Source organism: Portunus trituberculatus, chromosome 31 (genome assembly GCF_017591435.1).
Source record: "Portunus trituberculatus isolate SZX2019 chromosome 31, ASM1759143v1, whole genome shotgun sequence".
NCBI lineage: Eukaryota > Metazoa > Arthropoda > Malacostraca > Decapoda > Portunidae > Portunus > Portunus trituberculatus.
In genome coordinates this window covers 19958863-19966362 of record NC_059285.1, presented here as the reverse complement: position 1 = coordinate 19966362, position 7500 = coordinate 19958863, and the positions used below count along the sequence as shown (strand labels likewise).

Genomic DNA, 7500 nt, shown 5'->3' with positions numbered 1-7500 from the left:
AAAGGAGACACACACAAATATCTCCACCCGGCCGGGGAATCGAACCCCGGTCCTCTGGCTTGTGAAGCCAGCGCTCTAACCACTGAGCTACCGGGTGTGTGTGTGTGTGTGTGTGCGATCAGTGCTTTGTTGTTATTGTTGTTGTTGTTGTTGTTGTTGCTGATGCTGCTGCTGCTGTTGTCGTTGTTACTATCATCATCATCATCACCATTTTCATCATTACCATCAGTACTAATGTTTCTTACTGCTACTGCTGCTACTACTATTACTACTACTACTATTACTACTACTACTATTACTACTACTACTACTACTACTACTACTACTACTACTACTACTACTACTACTACTACTACTACTACTATTACTACTATTACTACTATTACTACTACTATTACTACTATTACTACTACTATTACTACTACTACTACTACTATTACTACTATTACTACTACTACTACTACTACTACTACTGCTACTACCATTGCTGCTACTACTACTTTTACTAATAGTATTAGTAGTAGATATTGTTCTACTACTACGATTACTACTACTACCACAACAACTACTACTATTACTACTACTACTACTACTACTACTACTACTACTACTACTACTGCCACTACTACTACTATTGCTGCTACTACTACTTTTACTAATAGTAGTAGTAGTAGTAGATATAGTTCTTCTACTACGACTACTACTACTACCACAACTACTACCACTACTACTACTACTACTACTACTACTACTACTACTACTACTACTACTACTACTACTACTACTACTACTACCAACAACAACAAAACACAAAAACAAACAAACAAAAAACCCACACACACACACACACACACACACACACACACACACACACACACACACACCTTGATCGTTGAGACCGTAGAAGTAGTCCTGCACTCTCATGTATCCTTCCAGCTCAGCCAACACGCGGTTCTCTGAGATGATGACGGTGCTGACCCACAGTGTGTCAGGGTAGAGGCGCACGTCGTAGTCCATGTTCCACTCCAGCAACGTGTACCTGTGTGGTGGTGGTGGTGGTGGTGGTGGTAGGGAGAGGGGAAGTGTTTGGGTTATGGTGCGGTGTGGTTGGGTTTGGGTGTGAGTGAGTGAGTGAGTGAGTGAGTGAGTGAGTGAGTGTGGGTGTGAGTGAGTGAGTGATTGGTTGTGTTTGATTTCGTTCGGTTAGTTGAGCGAGTGAAGTATATGATTGGTTGACTGGTTGGTTGACTGACTGACCGAGTGTATGAGTGGTTGACTGGTTGACTGACTGACTGACCGAGTGTATGAGTGGTTGACTGGTTGACTGACTGACTGACCGAGTGTATGAGTGGTTGACTGGTTGGTTGACTGACTGACCGAGTGTATGAGTGGTTGACTGGTTGACTGACTGACTGACCGAGTGTATGAGTGGTTGACTGGTTGACTGACTGACTGACCGAGTGTATGAGTGGTTGACTGGTTGGTTGACTGACTGACCGAGTGTATGAGTGGTTGACTGGTTGGTTGACTAACTGACCGAGTGTATGAGTGGTTGACTGGTTGATTGACTGACTGACTGACCGAGTGTATGAGTGGTTGACTGGTTGGTTGACTGATTGACTGACTGACCGACCGATTTACTGGATGAGTCACGGTATGATTCGTGTATTGCTTAACTGATTGGCCGGTTAATCGTTTAGGTTAACCGAATGAATGACTGGTTGATTTTGTGTTTGTTTGATTGACGGACTGATCAACTAACTGACTCACTCTATAACTCACGCACTAACCGAGTAACAAACTAACTCACTGATGACTGACGGACACTTCTACAAATCAAATCAAAAGCTAACAAAAATATATCATTAAGAAAGAGAGAGAGAGAGAGAGAGAGAGAGAGAGAGAGAGAGAGAGAGAGAGAGAAAAAAAAACAGACATGAGAACTCAATTAGTCACCTCTGTAACCGCTTAACCCCTTTATTACTGGGACGTATATTTACCTTGAGATTTGGGTGTGAGTAGACGATTTTATTTACATTAGGAAGGGTCTATGGAGATCAGAAGTTTAAAGGCCACAGTCTTCACTATTTTATTCCCCACGTAAGTTTCTGAAGCTGTATAAAATCACCAAATCGTAAGTACCATGAATATGAAAACGTGTCCTGGTACTGAAGGGGTTAAATCAAGCGCATATACAAGAGAGAGAGAGAGAGAAAGAAAGAGAGAGAGCAACCTGAAGCGCTTCAAAACACACTTATGCTGAGGTAGTCCTGAACACAAACAGATGGCGGGGCGGGGCAGGATAGAGGATGGCAGGGCAGTCAGTCATCGCCTCTCAGACATTTCTATTGTTGTCAACTTCACGAGCCAAGTTATGCAAGGCTTCTACAGCTATCCAGACCCTTCCTCCTCCCTCGTGTGACCCAGAAAAGCATAGAGAGAGAGAAACAGGGACGAGAAAAGGAGTAAAAGACGAGAAACTGGAGAGAGAAAGTCAGAAGCAGAAACAGAAGTCAAGAAAGAGAAGCGAAGAGATAAGATAATGTGTGGTGAAGTGAGAAGGAGAGAGAGAGAAAGAGAGATGAAGGAGGAGAGGAGTGTGTGAGTGGGCGGCAAGGAAGGCTTGGGGGAAGGAGGGAGAGAGAGAGAGAGAGAGAGAGAGAGAGAGAGAGAGAGAGAGAGAGAGAGAGAGAATGGTTGTGCGTATATAGAAGTGGAGAGAAAAGGAAGGGAATGGACAGTTAAAAGGAAACAAAGTAAGGAGAGAGAGAGAGAGAGAGAGAGAGAGAGAGAGAGAGAGAGAGAGAGAGAGAGAGAGAGAGAGAGAGCAGGAAGTGAAGGATAGAGGGTTGTAAGGAAGGAAAAGAGAAAGAATCGTCAAGGATAGAGAGAGAGAGAGAGAGAGAGAGAGAGAGAGAGAGAGAGAGAGAGAGAGAGACTGACCTCGGGCATCTCGGAGCGCAGTCCCAGGGGTCACTTGGAGTCGGAGATCGTCTGAAGGTCAACAAAAGGTCATATTTAGTATCAGGTCACATTACTCGTAAGAAAGGTCACAAAGGCACAAAATAAGATAAAATAGAAACAACAAAATTTAATAGAAAATGATAGAAACGTGAAGAATAACAGTAGAATTCATTTAAGAAAACCATAATATCGCTTGATAATGACTAATAAAACCATACAGATTTACCCAAATGAGAGAGAGAGAGAGAGAGAGAGAGAGAGAGAGACAGACAGACAGACAGACAGACAGACAGACAGACAGAGAGAGAGAGAGCACATAATGTCAAGGAAATGATTAAATGACAATATATACGTTACGTGATGAAAAATGTTAAGTAAATAAAAAAAAAAAGGGAAGACAAGGATATTTAGTTTCAAGAAACATTAAAGAAAGTATATGACAACAAAAAGACGAATACATAGATAAATAAACACACAAAAGGAAGAGGAGAGGGAACGCAAGACTAACGAAAACAAAGAAGAAATGAAAAGTACAAAATAAGACCAAGAAAATAGACTTACCAAAACAACAAAGGTAAAAACATAGACGAATATAAACAACAATGGTGAAAAATACATAAATGGGACACTTTGACCCTGAAAAGAAGAAAAAAATAAATGCATTAAATAAAGTAGATAACTTGATGAATGAGACAAAAAGAAGAGAATAATACATTACAAGACACGTAGAAACCACAAAATCACTTAATACGATTGGTAAAAGAATATTGATCACTAAAAACAATAAAGGAAGACTGAAACTTAACAAAAACAAAGCAGAAAGCAATACAAGTAACAAAAGAACTCTAAATAATAATACGAAGAAGGAAACCAGATTAAAAACAACCTGAGACAAAAGAAAAAAAAAAAAAAATGTCAATATTGATAAAAAGCGAAACCACAAAAAATAAGAACAACAACAAGAACAACAACAACGAAAATTATAAAAAAAAAAAAAGAAATTAACCAATAAAACAACTAAAATAAAGCTAAAAAAAATATATATACATGTAAATAAAATAGATATAAAGTAAGATCGATGCATTTAACAAGAAAGAAAACCGTGAAGTTCGAGAAGAGAAAGGAAATCAAAGTGAAACATAATGAAACGCAAATGTTAAACTGAAAATAAAAAGGTAATGAAGAAAACAGGAAGAGAAAAGAATGAAAATATCAAATTACCTGATCACGTGTTGAGCTTCGGTGGTGTAGGCGTGAGAGAGAGAGAGAGAGAGAGAGAGAGAGAGAGAGAGAGAGAGAGAGAGAAAGGGTGATTGACTAAACAGATCTTCCGTCCTCTCAACTCTCTCTCTCTCTCTCTCTCTCTCTCTCTCTCTCTCTCTCTCTCTCTCTCTCTCTCTCTCTCTTGTCTTCTGTCTATCTTTCTATATGCTTAGCACTTTACATCTCTATCTACCTATCTATCTAGATATATGTTTATCTCTTCATCTGTTTATCTGTTTTTCTATCATTCTATCTACCTGTCTATCTATCTCTCTTTTCCCATCTATTTATCTATTTATCAATATATCTATTTCACAATTCTCTCTCTGTCTATCTATTTATCTATATATCTATCTATCTGTCTACCTAACTATCTACCTATCTGCTTATCTCCATCTACTTATCTTTCTATTTGGTTAGCGAAGTCTGTATGTATCTACCTATTCACCTGTTATCTACCTATCCATTCACTCACCTACCTACCTAATCGTCCAACAAACTTAATTTCACACGTTTCTCTCTTTACCACATCCTTACTTCATTATAAAAAAAAAAACCTACTCTACTAGAAATAAGAAGTAATTGTTTTTTTCCTCCCATTTCCGTGCCGTCACAGTACAGTTATGATGTCACGAAGGTATTATCCAATGAGGACTCACGTGGGCGGGGCCATGGTGGTGGGGGGCGAGGGGGAGTACCCAGGTTTGTCGAACACGAAGAGCACTTGAGGCTCGCTCGTCTGCACCTCGAACCTGCGGCACAACAACGAGTCTCACGCCACTGTTAGAGGAACACGCAGGAACACAAAGGAAGGAAATGCAATAAGAGGGAAGGGAAGGTGGAAATGTCATGCCTCAAGAAATTGTACAGTTTTCGTTGGAGAGATTCCAGAAGAAGAAGAAGAAGAAGAAGATAAAAATAAAAAGAAGAAAAAGAAGAAGAAGAAGAAGAAGAAGAAGAAGAATGAGTCATTATCTAATTGGGATAGCAAGAACACAATAAAAACATATGAAAATAAGGGGAGCTTCAAGAAACCATCAGGCCTGCACTTGGCAATCCTTGTATAAAACATTATACTTTTTTGTAAGTGGGGTTCTGGCCAAGGCCTACAAAAAAAATAATAAAAAATGGTTTGTTGAAGGTGCCAGTCCCAGAAAAGTTGTCTAAATAGTGTTTTGAAATCTTCCCTCTTGTACGCACATAAGAATTAAAACCATAAGTAGAGGGAAATACAGGAACAGGCAGGGAGTTACAGAGTTCATTAGAGAAAGGGATGAAAGACTGAAAATACTAGTTAACTCTTTCATTAGGAAGCTGGACGGAATAGGAGTAAGAGAGAGCAAAAAGTCTTGTGCAGCGCAGCGTACCTATTTTCATCCCATCATTCTGAGGTAATATAAGTAGTTTTTTGGATATACTATGTTTAAATCCAAAGTCCGAGGGGTCTCCAAGCGCACGGGTTCGAATCCTGTCCACGGTCCGAGTTTAGGTTGGGCTTTCTCACTCGGGGCAATGGTTTCCTAGCGGGTGGGCTTTGAGATAGGAGGTACCCCAAAAAGTATCCCCTTTAGCCCATAAATTCCCGTGAAAAGCCCACATGGTATAAATAAATAAAAAAATAAAAAGATAGTAAACGTAAATGCTTCTTCCCATCCATCAATCCCTACGGTTCTTGTAAGTAGAAATGGAAGAAAGACGAACAAATGAACATCGAGAATGCAGTGAAGCAGAAAACTAGACACATTAAAACTATGCACTCCTCTCTTCTTTACACTACTCATTGATTGTCCCTCCTAAAGTGCATGGTTAGCTGCAAGATTAGACAAATTTCCAAAGGCACCACAAAACGTGAAAAGCAGCGAAGGAAGTGAGACAGACGAAGCCAAACAGAAGCAGTACACATTAAATTTTGAAACGCCTCTATTCTTTGCATTGTTCATGAATAGTCCCCTCTTATACTTACTAAAACTATCTAGTACAAGTGCAGACTACAAGATTCCCTAACCACTACAGATTGAAACAAGAAAAAAGAGAATGATAGATGGAATAAGGCAGAGAGGCAACACACACACACACACACACACACACACACACACACACACACCGCGTAGTGTAGTGGCTAGCAAGCTCGATTCACAATCGAGAGGGTCCGGGTTCGAGTCCCGTAGGCGGCGAGGCAAATGGGCAAGCCTCTTAATGTGTAGCCCCTGTTCACCTAGCAGTAAATAGGTACGGGATGTAAGTCGAGGGGTTGTGGCCTCGCTTTCCCGGTGTGTGGAGTGTGTTGTGGTCTCAGTCCTACCCGAAGATCTGAGCTCGCTCCGTAATGGGGAAGACTGGCTGGGTGACCGTGGTGAACACACACACACACACACACACACACACACACACTGATCTTTCTTTCTCTCTCTCTCTCTCTCTCTCTCTCTCTCTCTCTCTCTCTCTCTCTCTCTCTCTCTCTCTCTCTCACCTGGCATCATTCTCCTCGTCATACTCATAATCGTAGCCTTCTTCGTACTCCTCGTGGCGGGATTGTGGGTCTACTGGAGGTGCAGGGACAGAGGGCGCGGAGTGAGGCGAGAACAGAGGATTAGGCGTCACTTTAGCGACGTGCTGTTGGGACGTGCTGGACTCTGAGGGCGTGGATGAGGGCAGGGGTTCTAGTGGCGGCTGTGCTTGAGGTGCTGGAGACGGTGGCGATGGCGGTGGTGCAGGCGGCGGTGCGGGAGCCTGTAGCACAATATGATGCGGTGGGGAGACATGTGGTGGGGGAATAGGTCTTGCTGCTGGGACTTTCCGGGGTCTAGCAAGGGTTCTTGGGTTTGAAGATACCGGATAGGGGTGGCGTGGCTGCGGGCGTCTATGTGGTGGAGTTCTGACGGGCACTGGGCTGACGAGGCTGCGAGAGGAGAGAGTGGGAACGGCCGTGGTGAGCCAAGTGGGTGTCTGAAGTTCTTCGTAGTCCATCTCGTCTACGTCTGGCTGTCTGTGAGGCTCCATGAGGAAATCTGAATCGTTGTCCTCCATCAGAGCCTCGAGGCGGGGTTGTGGGGCGTGTTGCGGGCGCGGGGAGAGAGTAATAGGGCGTGGAAGGGGCGTCAGTGGGAGTGCTGAGGAGATGCGTGGACTGGACGTTTTGTAAGGGCGCGGTGTAGGCGGCTGGCGGTGAGAGGATGAAGTTTGAGAGGTCTGAGTGCGTGTGGTCGTTGTGAGAGGGCTCCCGGAGGTGAGGGGGCTTGGCGAGTTAGTGAGAGGGTTTGAAGGGTGGCTGAG

At 42.6% G+C, this 7500-nt stretch overlaps 1 protein-coding gene across 5 annotated transcripts in view; it reads right to left on the bottom strand.

The window, feature by feature from the left end:
* Positions 1-7500, bottom strand: part of LOC123511298 — a 28509-nt gene that overhangs the window by 16477 nt on the left and 4532 nt on the right. For 4 of the 5 annotated variants that reach the window (XM_045267071.1, XM_045267073.1, XM_045267070.1 and 1 more), the window contains exons 2-5: positions 6698-7500; positions 4887-4979; positions 2944-2994; positions 885-1039 (exon numbers count right to left, since the gene is read on the bottom strand). The exon at positions 6698-7500 is cut by the window's right edge and continues 634 nt beyond it. In XM_045267071.1, coding sequence (XP_045123006.1) covers positions 885-1039; positions 2944-2994; positions 4887-4979; positions 6698-7500 — 1102 coding nt within the window. The remainder of the gene's footprint in view (positions 1-884; positions 1040-2943; positions 2995-4886; positions 4980-6697) is intronic. The other variant, XM_045267074.1, reaches the window with a different exon arrangement.